An 18,773-nucleotide genomic window follows, 5' to 3' on the forward strand; every position below is an offset into this window, starting at 1 on the left:
CTTTTCCCTTTAATATAGGCTTCTCAGAAGGACATATAGCTGGCACTGTTCCAGCAGTGCCACTCTCCTTCAGTCATTATATTTTTAAAACTGCATTTGTTACTTTCTGAGGTATTCCTTTGACTATCTTCAGAACTGGTGAATTTTCTAGATCTTTACTTTGTGGTGGTGGTTTAGCTGCTAAGTCGTGTTCAACTCTGCCAATGGACTATAGCCCACCAGGCTCCTCTGTCCATGAGATTTCCCAGGCAAGAATACTGGAGTGGGCTGCCATGTCCTCTCCAGAGGGTCTTCCTGACTCAGAGATGGAACCTGGCTCTCCTGCATTGTAGGCCAATTCTTTACCAACTGAACCAATTTAACTGTTAAAAATATTAAATCTTAATAGTGCTGTACTAAGTCACTTCCATGAAATTAAAAGACTCTTGCTCCTTGGAAGAAAAGCTATCACCAACCTAGACAACATTTTAAAAAGCAGAGACATTACTTTGCCAACAAAGGTCCATCTAGTCAAAGCTACAGTTTTTCCAGTAGTCATGTATGGATGTGAGAGTTGGACTACAAAGAAAGCTGAGTGCTGAAGAATTGATGCTTTTGAACTGTGGTGCTGGAGAAGACTCTTGAGAGTCCCTTGGATTGCAAGGAGATGCAACCAGTCAATCCTAAAGGAAATCAGTTCTGAATATTCATTAGAAGGACTGATGTTGAAGCTGAAACTCCAGTACTTTGGCCACCTGATGCAAAGAACTAACTCCTTGGAAAAGACTCTGGTGCTGGGAAAGATTGAAGGCAGGAGGAGAAGGGGATGACAGAGGATGAGATGGCTGGATGGTAGCACCAACTTGATGGACATGAGTTTGAGGAAGCTCTTGGAGTTGGTGAAGGACAGGGAAGTCTGGCACACTGTGACTGAACTGAAGTCACTTCAGTCACGTCCAACTCTTTGCAACCCTATAAACCAATCTAAGAAGAAAGAATTTGTGCTGTAGAGCTGGAGCAAGCCATGGAGGCCCCTCCCAGGCCAGCCAGTTGCTGCACTGAGGGGTCTGAGGGAGAGGGACCGAGTGTGCAGGCAGTTACTAGGGTCTTGGGGATTTACCAGCTGAAGCCAAAGCAGGTTTATAAGCTGCACAAGGCTAAACTGTAGCCTGCCAGGCTCCTCTGTTCATGGAATTCTCCAGGCAAGAACACTGTAGTGGGTTGCCATCTCCTTCTCCAGGGGGATCTTCCCGACCAAGGAATCAAACTCGGGTCTCCTGGGTACTCCTGCATTGCAGGCAGATTCAGGGTATGATCTAGGGAAAGGTGAAATTGTTGACAACCTGGCCTGGGTTTGAATCTCTACTTCATTGTATACTAAGACTGAGGCCTTGTGCAGCTTATAAACCTGCTTTGGCTTCAGCTGGTAAATCCCCAAGACCCCGAGTAACTGCCACCACACCCGGTCCATCTCCTTCAGACCCCTCAATGCAGCAACTGGCTGGCCCAGGAAGGGCCTCCACAGCTTGCTCCAGCTCTACAGCACAAATTCTTTCCTCTTAGATCGGTTGATGGCACCCCCACACACCAGTTAGATATTTTTAACATCTCTCGCATCTACTGCCCAAGAATCACAGAAAGACTAAATGAACTAGAACTTAAGCACTTATCACAGTGCCTGGTGGAGTCATTATTAGTTAATGTGGTTAATAGTATTATTACTAGAATAAATAGTTATACATCTGTGTATTTATTTATAAATATAGTGGACCCTTGAACAACTTAGAACTGCCTGGATCCACTTATGTATGAATTTTTTCAGTAAATATACAGTGGGCCCTCCACCAGTTTCCATTCCATGGATCCAACCAACTGCAATCAAAAATTCCATCTGTGGTTGCTTAAATCCACTAATGCTGAATCCATGGATATGAGAGAGCCGAGTCAGATTTCAGGATCAATGGAGACTCCTGGAACTAATCTCCTGGCAGATAATGAGGAAGGACTATAATTTTGTATAGCTTTTGTAAATAGGATTTGAGAAGTTCTATTAAGTATGGTTTGCAAGGCAGGTGAAATACAACTTTAAAACAATGAACATGACTCTCCTGAGAGGTGGCATGATATGATGAAAATAGAAAGGCATTTGGTTTGGGTGAATCCTGCCTAACTCCTCCAGATGAACAGGGCATTTGCTTTTTGTTATTGGACTTTGGGTTTTTTTTTTTTTAACTTGTACAATCATCATGTGGATTAATGTAAATGAAAATATAAATATAAAATCTCCATTGTAAATTGAAGTGCCATTCAACTTAGCTATCATCATATGAATTTCACATAGTCATAAAACCATTTCATAAGAATAACTGTAAATATCTGTGAAATATTTTTGGAATAAATTTTTAGCTCTGTGACTGCTCTGAATGGCAATATTTATTTGAATGAACAAATAATCCATCTCCTTATTGTCATAACTCCTTCATACACATGTATACTTTTGCACATACACCAGTAACTATATCCCTGGAATAGCAAATGGCAACCTGCTCCAGTATTCTTTCCTGGAAAAAACCATGGACAGAGGAGCCTGCTGGGCTACAGACCATAGGGTCACAAATAGTTAGACGCAACTGAGTGACTTAGCACAATAAGTATGTATATTGTACTTAAAATCACAACCCAATATGTGTGAAATATCCATATGTACACACAGTGGAGATGTGAAAAAATGAGAGAGTAAAAAAGGCACATACAGAATATGCTACCTTTACAATGAGCATGAAAAAAGATAAAAGAAAGAATTTGAGATTTTTCTAGACAAAAGGTGGAATTTTATTTATCCCAAGGAATGTTGGCCTGCACTGCTGTCTCACTGTGTGACCTTGGTCAATCCCTTAATTGCTATCGGCCTTAGTTATTATATAGTTAGCCAATCTATAAAATTACAGGTTGGGTTTTGTAGTTCCAACATTCTCTGGTTCTATGATATTATTTTTCTATACAACATATTGAGTAAGTAATCAAGATTGACCTTTAGATATCTCGAAAAGAAACTCACTACAGCTATGTTTTCTGCATTTATTTAAAAGAATACTCTTCCCTTATAAAGAAAAATATTAGCAAAGAAGCAAATGATTTTAATGCAATCTACTTTCACACACACACACATGCACACACCTTCCATTCCAGATTTTAAATGTTAAAACTCATCTTATTATAATCAACAAGCTTTTAAATAGTATATTCTAAAATGTACTTTCCTATTAATTGTAGTAAATTTCCATCATTATATGAAAATATAAATTAGCACAAATAAAGCAAATATTATATGAAAAAAATCAAGAAAAACTAGATATACATACAAACTATGATCTGCATTGGTGGCTTCACCTATGTCCTGTGAATTTCACTTAAACTCCTATGGACAGACAATAATTAAAGTAATATCTTTAGTGGCAAGATTAGAGAATAAAGACCAATCTCTTATAATAAGGTACCTGAGGTTTTCTCCACAACCCATTGCCTCTAATCCATTATGCATCTTGTTTATAATTCATCTTGATTCTAAAGTGTAATTACTCAGGCATAAAATCTCATCATCAAAGCAAGAACTAAGGACAGGTTTAAAATAATACATCCCATTCTAGTAACATATGCTTTGGGTCGTGAATACACAAAGCAATTCCTTTACAATATTTTCACCAAATGTAAGGTATTCTAGAGACATATGCATTTACAAGCTACTCATTTCATGTTTTTATACAGAAATGTGGTTGCAAATAAACAAAATTAAGTGTTAGTTACCATACAGCCAGTTGTGAGGACCTAGCATTGTCTATTACCTGTAGGATTATAATACTATAGCCCTGTTCATTGAAAATGTCAGTTCTAGAAATGATTACTTTTTATAATTTATCATTAGAAGTAGAGACTGGGTACCTTTAGATAGATATCAAATAAAAAACACAATTTCCTTATCACTTTTGCTGTTGTGGGAGCCATTTAGATTACCATACTTTACCTAAGCTGCTCCTCACTATTACCTCAGTTAACATTGTTTTCTCAACTGACCTAATCTCAGGTTAGGGTGTATGCAGAAACTGAAACTATTCATTGTTGAATATGTGGATCTCTGCAATAAGACCATGGAAATCAGATATTCACAGATAATCTCTTGGTGATGTTTTGTTCATTTAATCATCTTTCCCCTTCCACCATGTTTTAATAGTGCTTCTGACTCATGGCTAAATGGTTAGTATATACTGGATCACCTCTCACAAACTGTCAGGTGACTGCCAAAAATACGTTTTTTAAATACTCAATGTATACCTATTACCAGCTCATAACACTCAAAAGACAAAATAGTAAGACAGACTTTTTTTCTTATACATGCATGCTTCTGGGGATGTCCTTTACCATTTTCATTGTACATGGAAGACCCAAAGACTCTTCATATTCATTAAATATTAAGGAACATGGTAGGGTAAGTGGCATACGTTGTAAGTGTGTTTCTCAATGCAGTAAAGAACAATCACCATTGGCTTTTTTTTTTTTTTAGTATATTCTCAATGACTAAAAAGTTATCTGGAATAGAAACAACTCATTGATTTATTAAAAATCAAGCACTGCACACACACATCATCTCATTTAATCCTCACAGCAACCCTGTTAAAAAACACACACACAACTGACCATTTATTGAGAGCTTACTGTATCCTTCAAAACGTTATGTGCATTCCCTAATATACTGACACCAACATTGAGTGTATTGTGATTCTCATTTTATGGGTGAGGAAATGAAAGCCCAGGCAGGTTAGGAAACCTGCCTTTTATCACACAGTTAGAAGACAGTGAACAGCTATTTAAACCTGGCTCAAAAAACCTAGATACATGAATGTGTGCATGCATGCTAAGTCACTTCAGTCATGTCCAACTTTTTGTGACTCTATGGACTATAGCCTGCTAGGCTTCTCTGTCCATTGGATTCTCCAGACAAGAATACTGAAGTAGGTTGTCAGGTCCTTCTCCAGGGGATCTTCCCAACCCAAGGATCAAACCAACGTCTCTTATGTCTGCTGCATTGGCAGGCAGGTTCTTTACCACTAGTGCCACCTGGGAAGCCCCAGATACATTACTAGTCAGCCACTAAGTTCTGCAACACCCTTACATTCCAGGTGAGGAAACTTCAGTCCATAGTATTTAAAATCTGTACAAGTCATCTGTAGTAAGTGGTAGAACAGGAAATAAACCCAGGATTGTCTGATTGTAAAACCCATGTAAAGATACGAGAGAGTGTTTTTTACTAGCAACAGCAGAAGTGTCTATTTTTATTAAACTCTGAGGAGGACAGAGGGGTGTTGTGTAACCTCACACCTGGAGCATGTTGGCTTTCTACTTCCTTTGTCTCACATTCCCTTTTCTCCTCCCTCCCACATTTTTGTACAGTTCAGTTCTAACATTTTGATGGAATACCATATTATGAAGACAAACATGGAAGGAGAGCAGAAGAAAATTGAGCTCTGAATAATTTCTGCACAAGAGAAGAAGAGAATTTGGGGAAAGTTTGAGTTAAGAAAAAAAGGGATAAGATTAGGACCGTGTTTATTTACTTGCCTTTCAATAATTTTTTTATTTTGTTCCAGAATGGATTTTTAAACAGGACTTTAAAAAGTAGCTATTATCTTTCCTCTTTTGTTCTCAACTCAAACATAATGATTCTCATGAATTTTGCCCTAGTTGACTGAGAAGAAAAACATCTGATTTTAAAAAGCATCCTCAGCAATGTGAAAAACAGATTAAAAAAGTACAAATAAGATCCACAAGAGTAGGAGATTAAAGAGGAATAAATGCATTTACATTCCTTTACAAAGTGTTTTAAATTTCTCTTGTATTGTGGAGTAGTCTTTTTTTTTTTTTTTTTGCTAACTCTTAGAAATTTGATCTGTAAAGACACACAATTAATCTGGAGTGTTAGAACTGTAGAAACTTCAGAAAACAACTGAGTTAATACATATGCTCATTTGTGGGATGAGGAAACCACATCTCAATGACACCAAGTGATTTGCCTGTATCCCTCAGGCAAAACAAACTTGGAAAGTCAAGGTTTCTATATTCATTGATGTCACAGTGCCAGAGTCTGTATGCCCTTCAAAGACACACATTTCCAGCAGAGAGCGAGGAGCGTGCCAGTAATTCTCAATCCTGGCTGCTTATTAGACCCTCCTGTGAGTTTTACAACCAACACTGGCCCAGCTTTCCACCAATTATATGAGAATCTCTGGGGGCAGAGCCAGGTGTCAGTATTTAAAGCTCCTCAGACGATTCTGTGTGCAGCCAGGGTTGAGAATCACAGAGACAGGCCTAGAAGCTTCCACATAGAGCTTGAGTTGAAGCCCAGACTTGTACTCCCCCTGGAGTGCTTTTCTACTTTGTCCTGCTCTTTCCAGAGAAGAGCCATAGCAATAAGAGAAATTGGGTATATTACAGTAAATTTCACCTGCCAGGGCTCCTTTAGATTTCAGTCCATAACATTGAATTGCATATGACTCCTCAATGAAAATGACTATCTCTTAATGTTATTCTTCTTGTAAGACCTGTTTTAAACTTCTGTTTGATTTAAAAAATAGAGCTAGGAACTCTCAGTTTGTGTGATCTTTAAAGACACCCCCTCCCCAAGAAAATATACCAGTAAAATAACAGTAAGTATATGGGTATCCAAGGATAAAATCTATACAAAAAAAATCCAATTTTATTCTACAGTCAGCATGCACCAGAGTTGGAACAACCTACGCTGTGTAACATTTTTAAATACACCTTAGATTGTTGCCTCAATTATGCTTAAATGAATTCCTGAGCCATAATTTCCAGACCTTACTTGGTAACAATAGCAAAAATGAACCTTGATTTTGAATAATATGAATAAACTTATTCAAGTATCTGATTCTTCCACTATAAGATAAATAGGACTCCAAATATTTTGAATACTATTCCTGGTTCTATCAGCTTGCTCACATCCAGGACATTATTATATCTCATTAGAATTTCCTACAGACCAAGATAAAAGCAGAGAGAATCTTAAGTGCTTAATTGAAGTACTCTCACGTTATCCAAATCAAAACAAACAAGAGAGTGCAGATTATTGATCGTTTTCTTTTTCTAAGGAACCTCTACCTACTCCACCCTGGTTTGGTTCTTTTGGTTTAGAACCAAAGGAATGCAAAGGCATAAAGAAGTTCTTAATTTAATATTTTCCCCTGCTTATTCAGCAGTCACTTTTCTCATCAGTGGGAGCAAGATATCCTATGGAAAAAAGTTGACATGGATAACATCCCTTCATAATCTTTAGTGGAATCTGAAAAACTAGCTCCTACCTCTTACTCATAAATCAACAATGGCTGATAAATGCAGCAGCTTTGCATAATAAGAGATCTGAGCCCAGAACACAGGACTATTCTCATTTCCTCTTCAGAGCGATGGGCTTTCTTCCAAAGAGCCAGTGATGTTTCTTGATAAATTTACATAATACACCCGAATGAAGATGGAAGCCTTGATTTTGCATGTGTCAGCTTTGTTAGCAGTTTCCTGTTTGCCCTCAGATTTTTATTGCAAGATGAAAAAAACTACATCAAGAAAAAATACATTTTATTGGTGGCCTGATATTCCCAAGACATGTAAAGCTCTTATTATTTTGAATTTCTTACTTTTATAGTCTTTAAATTATACCTATATAAATAATGCAACTGCAATACTTTTTATTATTTAATTTTTTGCTGAGTCTCATTGGACGTTTGCTAGCTACCCATCAAGCACAGTAGAGACAGCTTTTAGGTTGTCAAGGACACTGGGATTCTCTCTTTAGGCCATATGACAATTTTATTTAAAAACAAACTTCTTCCTCAAGAAAAAAGACTATGTGAAGTTTGCTCAGGCTGAGTGGTATTTGCAAATGACAACTTTCCTTTGCTAACATCTGATAACACAGATGCTGCCTGTATACTTGATGGACCAGGCAGAAATACGCATTAGAAATCAAAAGTGACATTCACTGTTTGTAAGTGGTGTTGCCTTTCCCACTGATGGGACGAAAAATATCTTTCTTTTTTACTACTGAAGAACCCAAGTTTTGCTAAAGAAAGCTTTCCAAGTTGGCTCTCCTAATTGGCTCCTTTTTCTTTCAGACATGCACGCCAGGATTTTATCGACTGCGTTCTGAGCCGGGTGGCCGCACCCCTGGAGCAACCCTGGGAACCTGTGTTCCTTGTCAGTGTCATGGACATAGCAACCTGTGTGACCCTGAAACCTCCATATGCCAGGTATTCACCTGAGCCTTTCTTGAATAAAGCCCACGTTCTCGTTTCTCCTTACACATATTCATAAACTGAGTGCAGAGATCAGCTAACCTGCAGGGAACTTAATTGTATACATATATGTGTGAGTGTGTGTGTGTAAGAATTATTTGAAGAAAAGACATCGTGCTGCTGCTGCTAAGTCACTTCAGTCGTGTCCGACTCTGTGCGACCCCATAGATGGCAGCCCACCAGGCTCCCCCATCCCTGAGATTCTCCAGGCAAGAATACTGGAGTGGGTTGCCATTTCCTTCTCCAATGCATGAAAGTGAAAAGTAAAGTGAAGTCGCTCAGTCGTGTCTGACTCTTAGCAACCCCATGGACTGCTATGCATTTTAAAAAATAATTTAAAAATTATAACTGGAAAAATCACTGCTTATATCAAGAAATAGTATATTAATACCAACAGCATCTTAGACAAGTACCAGAATCGGAGAAGGCAATGGCACCCCACTCCAGTACTCCTGTCTGGAAAATCCCATGGATGGAGGAGCCTGGTAGGCTGCAGTCCATCGGGTCGTGAAGAGTCAGACATGACTGAACGACTTCACTTTCACTTTTCACTTTCATGCATTGGAAAAGGAAATGGCAACCCACTCCAGTGTTCTTGCCTGGAGAATCCCAGGGACAGGGGAGCCTGGTGGGCTGCCGTCTATGGGGTCGCACAGAGTCAGACACGACTGAAGCGATTTAGCAGCAGCAGAATCACAAGGGTTTTTTTTTCTGATTATAATTAAAAATAAACTCTTTGTAAGAAATTAATAAATTATAGAAAAGTATTAAGGAAAAAAGTCATCAAAAATTCAAGATAGACATTTAATATTTTATGTGTTTCCCACCAATTTTATGTATTTTCTTATAAAGAAGATTTATATGATACCACAGGTGTAGTTTTATGTCCTGAATTTTTAAAAAAATGTACATATCATGAGCATATTATGTTGCTAGTCTTTACAATCTTTACAGTCTTTGATTTGATATCCCATAATTTAACTTTTTAAAGAATTTTTAATTGCTCTTTTTTTTTTTTTATTGTTGTGATATTCCTGCTAAAACCCCATTTTCTCATCCCTGGAGCAATCAGGACTGTGGAGAAATTCAAGTTTTCCATGTCACCACTTGGGGCCCCCAAAATCTAATCCCACACAGCTCTGGGTATCTCTGCTGAATTCCTTCACCACCTCTTCTAGTCTTCTGAAACCCCCGTGGAGCCTTGTGGAACTCATGACCAGAAATCAGCAAAATCCCTACATAATCTCCCTCTTCCCTTGATTTCCTCTTCATTTGCTCAAAGTGAAACGCGGTTTCCCAACACATTGCTCCCCAGCCATGCTCTCAAGTGAAAGCCACTGTTTTTTCTCACACTCTTCATTCCCCTGAGCCTGAAGGTGGGGCCACTTTCATATCACCCTTTTCTCTTCTGTAACAACCCCCAGCTTTGAATCTCACGTCTCCATTCATTTGCCCACTGTACCTGCTTGTTGAAGCCACATTCTAACCCTCAGGTCACCTACCACATTCCTGGAAGATTTTTCATTTGCATCATTGCCATTCACTGTAGCACCACTTCTGTCATAATTCCTACTGATTCTGATGCCCATAAAATGAACTCCTCCACACCCTTAACTTTAGTGTCTTGTCCTCACTCCACGAGCCTTTCCAAGAACTTGTCATTATCAGGAACTGAGAGCTTCTATAGTCTCAAGGTAAACCACCCTCTCCTTTGACTGGAAATGGCTACCCATTCCATTATTCTGCCCTGGAAAATTCCGTGGACTATGTAGTCCATGGAGTTGCAAAGAGTTGAACATGACTGAGTGACTTCACTTTTCATTTCTTAATACTTCAGTGTCAACATTTTTAGTCTCATCATTGACATTCACATCTTTTATCGTTCCTTGTGACTCCCATGCCCTCACTTTCTAACCAGCTTAATATCCATGTGGAGAAGGCAATGGCACCCCACTCCAGTACTCTTGCCTGGAAAGTCCCATGGATGGAGGAGCCTGATGGGCTGCAGTCCATGGGGTCGCTGGGAGTCGGACACGACTGAGCAACTTCACTTTCACTTTTCACTTTCCTGCATTGCAGAAGGAAATGGCAACCCACTCCAGTGTTCTTGCCTGGAGAATTCCAGGGATGGGGGAGCCTGGTGGGCTGCTGTCTATGGGGTCACACAGAGTTGGACACAACTGAAGTGACTTAGCATAATATCCATGAGCCTTCTTTATTATCGCTGCTTTGTAATGTTCATTTTTCTTATTACTACTCATTTACTGACCTGAACGATTAGTGTTCAGGTCTTCATTGTATTTGATTTATTAGCAGTGTTTGCTGCTCTGAGTCACCCATTCCTCTTGAAGCTTTTGTTCAGTTTAATTTTCTGGACATGGTATTCTCCGGATTTTCTTGGTAAATTCTGCTCTTTGATAGTTTTCTTTTCTGTTTTCTCCTCATTACCTGAAATCAATACATTGATATTCCTAGGACAGAATCCTTGGAGCAATTTGCTTCTCTAACAATATTCATTCTCATGGTGATCTCCCCCAGGCAATGACTTTCAATATCTATACTGAGATTGCATAGTATTTACCATTATTTCTATGATTACATTTTAGATCCAACTTTTTAATCTTTCCAGAATTTATTATAATGTGGGGAGATAATTTTTCTTCAAATATGTTACTTTAAAGAAATATTTACTTAATAATATTTCCTTTTCTCCTTGACACATCATGGTGTCTGAATATATACTTATTTCTTTTACTCGTGTTAAGATATGTTTTAAAGAGCATCTATTCTTTTCTCCTTACATTTTAGTTCCTATTATAATGCCCTGATTACCTTCATTTTATGGTAAATTATAAATTCTAGTAAAGCAAGGCTGTTTGCTACACTTCTTTTTCTAATTTTCTTAGCTTATTGTACTTATATATTCTTTCAAATGACATTTTGATTCACTATTTCCTCTCTTCCCCAAAAAATAGCACTAGAATTTTTATTTGAAGTGTATTAAGCAGTTCATAAACAATCATCATCTTTACACTATTGAATTATCCTCCCTAAACCTTAAGAATATGATACTCTTTACTTTCAAACATTTTATGTTTCATAGTTTTTTTAGTATTACCTATATGGGCTATGCATTTCTTATGTTAAAATTATTGCCACGTATCTTACATTTTCTTATTAATGGTAAGCATTATATTTTTTATTTCAATGTATTTATTAACTGGTCATTACTGGTAAATATTGACAAAATAGATTTTTTACATGTTTTTTAACATTCAACTACTTTCTTTCTAGCTCTAGACATTTCTTAGTTGATTCAGTTATTTTTATATTTACAATATTTTCAAAAAACTATATATGTGTCTTCCTTGCCAGAGCTATCTCTCATATAATACTTACATAGTTTTGCTTTAAGTCTCAAAAAATGTTATATAGAAGGGTGGTCAGCTTCCTATCTTATTAATGATTTTAATAAGAATGACTCAGATCTTTTATCACAAAGTACAATTCTGGCGAATAGTTTAACATAAATAATTTTCATCCTATTAAGACAACTTTTTATTCCTGACTTCTTAAAGACTATCTTCTTTCAATCAAGACAGAATATGGAAATTTATAATATGCTTATTTGTGAGGACTGGAGTGGAGGTGTAGATACTAACCATCCTTGAATTCTTGAAATAATTGTCATTTGGTTTAAGGGTAATGTTTTTTCCCAACTTTCTGGCCAGTAAAATTCAATAGATAATTTCAGAGGTGGTTAACATACATTCTTAAGTGAGAATTAAATACATTTTTCTTTCTTATGCTATCTTCACTGTAAATTATAATAGTAATGTCACTCCATATGATGCTGGGAAAAATTGAGGGCAGGAGGAGAAGGTGGGCGGCAGAGGATAAGATAGTTGGCTAGCTTCACTGACTCAATGGACATGAGTTTGAGCAAACTCCAGAAGATGGTCAAGGACAAGGAAGCCTGATGTCCTGCAGTTCACAGGGTCACCAAGAATCAGACACAACTTAGCAGCTGAACAACAATGAATAATTTAGAAGTCCTCATAAAAGATACAGTTTAATTTCATTTTTATTTCAGATAAAAGTTGTTGTATTTATACTGTCCGTACTCTTTTGACCAACTGATTATTATAACCACTTTTGGGCCAACAATTCTTACTGTAAGCTCTATTTTCTGAGATATCCCTATGTGAAATCAAAATAAATACATAAATGCATCAGACATACACAGCTAGTATAAATTATTGTGGTCTGAATTTTTATATTTTCCATCAGGGAGCTTACAACTTTTGAGGTTAGGCAACTTTGCTCATCTTTGAAACACTTCATGAGACAAATAGGAAATAACTATGATTACTCCAATGCTATATCTGAAGCAACTGAAGCATACAGATTTCTTTACTATTTTTACTGTGTTTCCCAGTTAAATATCATATCCACTACACAGTGCAATACCCTCTATGTTGGCATGGTGGTTATAAACATGACTCTGGTCGGACTGCCTTGATTCAAATTCTGGCTTCATCCATTATGGGCTGTGTAAGCTTAGTCAACTTATTTAACCTCAATGGCGTCTTAATTTCCTCATTTATAAAATGAAGATAATAATAGTACTGAATCATAGAGTTTTTCTATGGATTCAATGAAATGCTAGGTAAAAGGCTTAGAACGTTACTTGGCACATGATAAGCTCTATAGTAGAAGTTATGGCTATGATGATTAATAATAATAAAGATGTTAATTACCATACATATTATCCACCATTTATAGTCTAAGAGCCAGATGATAATTAATCAAAAATTATTGTAAAAAGCATTGCTATATCTAATGCTATGCCAGATTTTCTCTTATCTTGTTTTTTCTTTTCCTTTATTCCTTTCTTCAGAAATAAAGAGTAGAAAAATACTGTAGAAAATTTCACAAGCTAAACATTTCACCTGTAAAATAAAACTCACATCACTTTATAACTACCCTCTTAATAATTCTTAATGACACTTACAAGAGAGCTGTTGCTTCTTCGTAGATGCTAATAAATCCTACACATAGGCATGTTATTACCAATATCTAAGTTACCATTGCCTCTTAAGGAAAACTTTCTTCAAAATGAAATAGTAAAACCTACAAAATATTGAACCTCATGCCAGAAGGGGGAGAAGAGGTAGGTGATTTAATACTGATCCATACACACACACACACACATACACACACACGCACGCAATCATAAAAATAGATAAGATAGTCAGAGTTTTAAGAGTTTATATAACACATCTATAGCTTTGTCTTTTTATACACATATATATTCTCATTGAATTTTCACTAAACCTATAGTCAATATTGGGCTTCCCAGGTGCCACTAGTGGTAAAGAACCCAGGAAACATAAGAAACACTGGTTCGATCCCTGGGTTGGAAAGATCCCCTGGAGGAGGAAATGACAACCCACTCCAGTATTCTTGCTTGGGAAATCCCACAAACAGAGAGCCTGGCAGGCTATAGTCCATAAGATCACAAAAAGTAGAACATGACTGAGTGACTTACATAGTCAATATTATTTCTCCAACATTTTACATGGGAATATTGAAATCTCAGGTGGCACAAATAACTTTCTCAAGACTAAACAAGTTGTGAAAATATTATTTTTACTCTATCACAATTCTTATTTTAAAATGAAAGGATAAAGTAAATCTCTATCATTGACCTGCTGTGTTGTCTGTAACACTCAGTCTCCATGGTTAAGCAATTAGTTCCATCTTCAGTAAACTCATAACTAGAATCTACTGTGTTTAAGTCTTTTTAAAATAAACCTTATCTTATTTAATCTATCTTACCAAGGTAGAAATTATTAGTATTTTATTACAACTCTGAAAATTAATCCTAAAAAATTTTAAGTAACTTACAGAGCCTTCAGTAAAAAGTATTAGAATCAGGTTTCAAATCTAGTACAAAATAATACTTGCTGATTATGGGTGAGAGTAATCATACTTTTAGCTGATGGAATGAGTGTGATTTTGAAGGTCCAGGTGAATTTTACCCCAGTGTATTAATAGAATCTGCAATGTGATTAAGAGCTGTATATGAAAAAAATTTGCAAAATCGTGAAAATATGAAATTTGTCACAGGATGGAGAACAATAAAGTGTCATACCATGTTTTAAAAAGGAAAGTAGAATGTAAGAAACAGATTGAGTTTGATCTCCAGTGAAACATAATGTTTATTAGCTATCAGAATAAGTTCCCTTAAAATAAGACGTATCAGGCTAATTGCTTGAGTTACGATGTATATAACATCTGAGACCATAGTTCCATGATTCTCAGTATAATTTCACATTCATCAGAGAATGTAATAAATGATGTGTCAAACTTAGTAAAAAAGATTAACAGCTACTATGTGTCCAACTTTATGTATGTACCAGAACCAGGGCTTGCCACTGTAGATAATCTTTTCTCATTTATTCTTACAATAAATTGATGAGAAAGGATTATTCCTTCTAATACAGCTGATAAAATGATGCTGAGAGAAATTAAATAATTTGCTTAAGTCATAAGCCTAAGAGTCAGATCTATGGTTCAAACTCTGGTTTGTTCAGATGGGCATTTGATAGAACATTTCATTATATGCTCACAAACAGGGCTGAAAATATAGGCCAAATAGTGATCAGTTAACAGGTTCAGTGGATGTAGAAGCTGCTAAACAGCATAACCTAGAATAAGCTCTAGAGATGTCTCCATTGATGAGGCATAGGATTTGTGTTTGACCCCGTCATGTTCAAAATCTTTTTCAGTGATTTGAATGAAATCTATCAAATATTCAGATGATGTAAAGTGTTGGATGCTGTCAATAATCAAAAAGAGCCTGGCAGGTAGAATTATGAGCCACAATTAACAAGGTTAAATTAATAGAGTAGGTTTTGAACTTAGGCTCACTTGTTTATTCATTCTTGAGGCATTTTTTAATAAGTATTACCATGTTCAGGCATAGTGGTGGGTTCTGGGAATATAAAGATAAGGAATGTGTGGGTATTGCCCTCTAGGAATTTATATACTAGTGTTTAAGGTAAAAAACAGAGGGAATGACACATAATAGCAATTTCTATGAAATAGGAGTTCTTATTTTACTATATAGATTCACTTGTATAAGATCAAGATCAAGGATGGAAGTATGTTAAATATATTTGTGAGATTTAGAATCTCTATTTTAAGAGAAATTCTGACTAATCAGGGTTGTTAACTGTTTAGCTCGAAAAAAAGATTTAGGAAGTAATAATGTACTTAAGATATTTGAAGACTTTCCCTGGGAAATGGAAATTAGACTTAATCTGCATAGCTTCAGGAGGCAGAGCTTGGGTCCCTAATTGAAATTAGAGTGAAACGTTTTCAATCAGCACAAGGAAAAGCTTTGTGGAAGTGAAAGTGTTAGTCACTCAGTCCTATCCCACTCTGTGACCCCATGGACTGTAGCCCATCAGGCTCCTCTGTCCATGGGATTCTTCAGGCAAGAGTACTGGAATGGGTAGCCATTGTCTTCTCCAGGGAATCTTCCCAACCCAGGGATCAAACCCAGGTCTCTTGCACCACAGGCAGTCTTTACCTTCTGAGCCACCAGGGAGGATTTAATCTGCATAGCTTCGGAAGGCAGAACTTGGGTTACTAACTGAAAATTAGAGTGAAACAAGTTTTCATTCGGCATAAGGAAAAACTATGTAGCTTATGGTTATACAAGATGAAAAGGGCTGCCGTTGAGAATCCATGCATTTAATAATATGTCAAGGAGTGTGAAGAGGCATCCCTATAAAGAAAAATAGTAACTTCTCACCTTAGTTCAAAGATACCAAATATTAATACAATATTCATTTGATTTAGTGGAAGGAATGAATACCCCGTTTTCCCATGTACAAAAAACAAAAACGAATGCTATATATTGTAATCTACTATTGAAATGATACTGGCATATATTAATCTCCAGATTATTAAACTTCTCTTTAGGCATCTAACACATAAAATTTTTTTCTAAAGATTAATTTCTGTATAAGAAAAATATTATGTCCTCTATTTCAAAGGAAACAGGAAAGTCATATGAAAGATTGATGTAAAAAGTTTCAAAAATAGCATCATGATTTGTGTGCTGTGTTTGTGGGGCTAAGTGGGGCATTTAATTCAGTTAACCAAGTTTAGTATGTCAGCAACCCTGTGAAAGATTGACTGTCCAGAGAAAGTTCAAGTATTTGCTTTCTCTGCGTAGAAATTACACAGAGTTATAGGTATAAAAGAAACAAGCCATATTTTTAAATATCTGTATTTTTAGTAATGATCAGCATTATTTTTTGTGTTGACTCACTTATCAGTGTTACAGTAGGTTACATAAATAATTTATTATGCAGGTTGTTTTTTTTTTTGTTTTTGTTTTAACAAAGGCAAATGTTAACAATTATTGTTTAAGATACCATGTATTTTGGGGCATCTGCTCATTTCTATAACTATAAAGTATGTTCTTAAAGCACTCCCCAGTTAACACTCTTTCATCATTTGGCAACTTGCTGAATGATTTGAGACTGGAATTCACAGATAATTATTTTATCTTGGAACCATTATCTCTCACTATGCTACTGTTAAATATGAAATGGCTATTTTCTTGCTAAAATACAAGTGATTCCTTTGGATGATTGAAAAAGAGAGGATTATGGTACTTAAATCAGTATCCAAATACGACAAATCCTCTTTCCCTGCTAGCCACCTTACTGTAAATTCTTTAGACTTGAAACTTGACCTTTTCATCTTAAGAAGCCTAACCAGTATTCATCTATAATACCTAGAAAGTACATTCATTTATGCAGTCATTTCATTCAAAATAGTCATTGAATGTCAACATATTTCAGCCACTGTGTTGAGCAAGGAGAATTTAGCCCAGACTTCAGGCATCAGGGAATGTTTATCAGAGAAAGAGACAGTGAAAATGAGAGCTGAATGAATACGTGTTAGCCAAGTAAGAGGAGGAAAAACATCCCAGAACAAGATATTTGCATATGAAAACTCCCAGAGGTAAGAGGAAGCACTGCATAATTTGAGAATTTCAGATAGTCCTATATAGCTTTAGCATACAGTGTGAAGGTTACAGTGGCTAGACAGAAGACTGGAGGAGTAAGCAGAGGCTGAATTATAAAGGTCTTTCTTGCTATGCCAGAGAGATGATAGTGACCCCAAATTAAATGGGAAATACAGGAGTATTAGGAGATTTTGAAAGAGATGAGCTTAATTTTTGAGGTTTCTCATTCAAATACTTTTGTGGTATACAAGAAGATCTATCTAAGAAGCAATTAGAAACTTAAGTATGGAACTCATTAGAGATCGATATTAGGCAGAATATATAAAATTTAGACTTTGGGAAAGATAGATGATAGCTGCTATGCTATGCTATGTGCTGTCACATCAGTCATGTCTGACTGTTTGTGACCCCATGGACTGTAGCCCACCAGGCTCCTCTGTCCATGAGATTCTCCAGCAAGAGTACTCCAGCAGGTTGCCATTTCCTCTTCCAGGGGATCTTCCCGACTCAGGGATGGAACTTGCTTCCCTTATGTCTCTTGAATTGGCAGGTGGGTTCTTTACCACTGGCACCACCTGGGAAGCTCTGATAGCTGAAGTTCTAGTAATGGTTGAAATGACAAAGGTAGAAAATGTAGGAAAGAGAAAGAAAAGAAATGAGAGCCAAAGTTAGAAAGGACCAATCTTACTCAACAGAAAGAAGAAAAAAAATCCATGAAGGAAGATAAAAAAGAGTAGCCACAGAGGGAGGAAATCACTCAGTACACTGTACTATTAGAGAAACCATTTTATTGTTCAGTCACTAAGTCATGTCCAAATCTGTAACCCCATGCACTGAAGCACACCAGGCTTCCTGCCCTTCACTATTTCCTAGAGCTTGCTCAAACTCATGTCCATTGAGTCAGTGATGCCATCCAACCATCTCATCCTCTAATCATCCCTTTTTCCTTTTGCCCTTAATCTTTCCCAGCATTAGAGCTTTTTCCAATGAGTGAGCTCTTTGCATCAATTGGCCAAGTATTGGAGCTTCAGCATCAGTCCTTCCAATGAATATTCAGGGTTGATTTCCTTTAAGATTGACTGGTTGGATCTCTTTGCAGTCCAGGGGACTCTCAAGAGTCCTCTCCAAAACCACAGTTCAAAAGCATCAATTCTTCGGCGTTCAGCCTTTATGGTTCACCTCTCACAGCTATACATGACTACTGGAAAAACCATAGCTTTGACAATGTGGACCTTTGTCAGCAAAATGATATCTCTACTTTTTTAATATGCTGTCAAGATTTGTCATAGCTGTTTTCCTAGGAGCAAGCATCTTTTAATTTCATTGCTGCAGTCACCATTCACAGTGATTTTGGAGCCCAAGAAAATAAAGTCTGTCACTATCTT

At 36.8% G+C, this 18,773-nt stretch overlaps 1 protein-coding gene across 1 annotated transcript in view; it reads left to right on the plus strand.

Moving 5' to 3' along the window:
• Positions 1-18,773, plus strand: part of LAMA2 (laminin subunit alpha 2) — a 706,382-nt gene that overhangs the window by 479,293 nt on the left and 208,316 nt on the right. The window contains exon 29 of the mRNA XM_061427935.1: positions 8,157-8,291. Coding sequence (XP_061283919.1) covers positions 8,157-8,291 — 135 coding nt within the window. The remainder of the gene's footprint in view (positions 1-8,156; positions 8,292-18,773) is intronic.

The sequence above is a fragment of the Bos javanicus genome, chromosome 9 (genome assembly GCF_032452875.1).
Source record: "Bos javanicus breed banteng chromosome 9, ARS-OSU_banteng_1.0, whole genome shotgun sequence".
Taxonomy (NCBI): Eukaryota; Metazoa; Chordata; class Mammalia; order Artiodactyla; family Bovidae; genus Bos; species Bos javanicus.